Here is a 2355-nt window from a genome sequence, read left to right as displayed (position 1 = left end):
GGGATGGCGCCAGGTGGATAGGGAAGGGTGTTTGGGATGGGTGGGATGGCCCCAGGTGGAGAGGGAAGGGGGTTTGGGATGGGTGGGATGGCCCCAGGTGGGCAGGGAAGGGGTTTGGGATGGGTGGGATGGCCCCAGGTGGGCAGGGAAGGGGGTTTGGGATGGGTGGGATGGCCCCAGGGATCACCATGCGGACAGGGAAGGGGTTCAGGAAGAGTGGCAGTGTCCCCAAGGCTTGGCACAGTCAGGGTGGCACATTCCCAAGGGACAGCATCCCCAAGGAATGGCGCTCAGCCAGGCTGGCATGTCCCCAAGGAGGGTGGCATGTCCCCAAGTGCCCATCCCTTCCCAAATCCCATCAGTGCCCACCCCTTCCCAAATCCCCTCAGTGCCCACCCCTTCCCAAATCCCCTCAGTGCCCATCCCTGCCCCGCCCAGCAGTGCCCAAATCCCAGCGGTGCCCACCATGGCCGAGTCCAGCATGCGCTGCTCGAAGTCGGCGCGGGCAGCGTTGTATTTGTCCACCGCCCTCCGCAGCGCCTCGCCCGCCTTCCGGGACTTCAGCTCCGCCTGTGCCACCGGCCGGGGACAGGGCACAGCCAGGAGAATGACAGGGATCGTCAGGGAGGGGACAGGGATCACCCAGAGGGGACAGGGAGACCCAAGGAGGGGACAGAGACCATCCAGAGGGGACAGGGACCACCCAGAGAGGGGACAGGGGCCATCTGTGAGGAAGACAGGAGCCATCAGGGAGGGGACAGGGATCACCCAGAGGGGACAGGGACCATCAGGGAAGGGATAGGGACCACCCAGGGGGACAGGGATCACCAGGGAGGGGACAGGGACCATTCAGAGGGGACAGGGATCACCAGGGAGGGGACAGGGACCATCAAGGAAGGGAAAGGGACCACCCAGGGGGACAGGGATCACAGGAAGGGGACAGGGATCATCCACAAGAATGATAAGGACCATCCAGAGGGGACAGGGATCACCAGGGAGGGGACAGGGATCATTCAGAGGGGACAGGGATCACCAGGGAAGGGACAGGGACCATCCAGAGGGGACAGGGACCATCAGGGAGGGGACAGGGACCTCCTGGGGGGGACAGGGACACCAGGGAGGGGACAGGGATCATCCACAAGAATGATGAGGACTATCCAGAGGGGACAGGGATCACCAGGGAAGGGACAGGGACCATCCAGAGGGGACAGGGACCATCAGGGAGGGGACAGGGACCTCCTGGGGGGGACAAGGATCACCAGGGAGGGGACAGGGATCACTGTGGGACAACAGGACCATCAAGGGAGGCTCAAGACTCACCAGGGAAGGGACAAGGACCAGTAAGGGGGGGAGGGGGCGGTGAGAGGGACCACAGGGAGGAAGAACAAGAACCAGTGCGAGGGGACAGGGACCGCTGAAGGGGACTCGGGAACGGAAGGGACAGGAAGACAGACACCACCTGAGGGGACACAGGGACCACCTGAGGGGACACAGGGACACTCGGGGCTGTCACCTTGTCGATCTCCTTCTGGCTGGGGCCCTCCTTGCGCAGCCGCTCGTACTCCTGGCACTTGCTGTGGTAGCTCTCCTTGGACTTGGGCAGCAGCTGGGCCACCCCGTGCAGCAGCTGCACGGCCTCCAGCGTCCCCGACACCTCCTCCTTGGACTGGGAGGGGACAGCGGGCTGGGCTGGCGTGTCCCGGGACATCGGGGAGGGGACAGGATGGAGGAGGGGACCGCGGTACCTTCTTGTGCACCCGGCCTTGCTCCTCGCCGTAGCGCGAGATCTCCTTGATGAGGTCGTGCAGCTTCTTCATCAGCTCCAGGTGGCACAGGGCCAGCTTGTCCGAGGAGATGCGGAAAACCTCCCAGAGCGGCGCAAAAGTCCTGCATGGAGGCCACGGCAAGGGTCACCGGGGTCCCCAAAGCCACCTCGAGGTGCCCCGGACCCCTCCCCGATGAGACCCCGCCCCGTACCCCAGCTGGGTCCCGTTCGTGGCCATCTTCGACAGCTTCACCATGGCCTTGGCGTAGTTCTCCTCGATGGCAGCCCTGGGGGGGTGGGGAGGGGGCTTTGAGATGGAGCCGGGGTTCTGGGGACACCCGCAGGGGTTCTGGGGACCCAGGTTGTCCCCAAGCCCGGGTACCTCTCCCGGACGAAGTCGGCGAGCTCCTTGGTGGAGATCTGCCCGTGCTTCATGTTGTGGTAGAGGACGTCGAAGCCGTGGTTCTTCTCGCCCTGCCAGGGGTTGTCCCCACCCTCAGATCCCAAATCCCAAGGGACCCACACCTCCTTTTCCCTGGGACCACCGGGAGCACCACGAGCAGCGTTTGGAGTGACCCAAACCCCCCCCC

General features: G+C 64.7%; 1 protein-coding gene across 1 annotated transcript in view; it reads right to left on the bottom strand.

The window, feature by feature from the left end:
* The window catches only part of FCHO1 (FCH domain only 1), a 10964-nt gene extending 8690 nt beyond the window's left edge, over positions 1–2274 (bottom strand). Inside the window, exons 1-5 of the mRNA XM_017743826.1 lie at positions 2148–2274; positions 1978–2052; positions 1746–1887; positions 1514–1666; positions 222–570 (exon numbers count right to left, since the gene is read on the bottom strand). Coding sequence (XP_017599315.1) covers positions 222–570; positions 1514–1666; positions 1746–1887; positions 1978–2052; positions 2148–2200 — 772 coding nt within the window. The 5' untranslated portion in view covers positions 2201–2274. The remainder of the gene's footprint in view (positions 1–221; positions 571–1513; positions 1667–1745; positions 1888–1977; positions 2053–2147) is intronic.
* Between the last annotated feature and the right edge of the window lie 81 nt (positions 2275–2355).

The sequence above is a fragment of the Corvus brachyrhynchos genome, unplaced genomic scaffold, assembly GCF_000691975.1.
Source record: "Corvus brachyrhynchos isolate BGI_N302 unplaced genomic scaffold, ASM69197v1 scaffold219, whole genome shotgun sequence".
Classification (NCBI taxonomy): domain Eukaryota; kingdom Metazoa; phylum Chordata; class Aves; order Passeriformes; family Corvidae; genus Corvus; species Corvus brachyrhynchos.
This window is presented reverse-complemented; position numbering and strand designations above follow the sequence as displayed.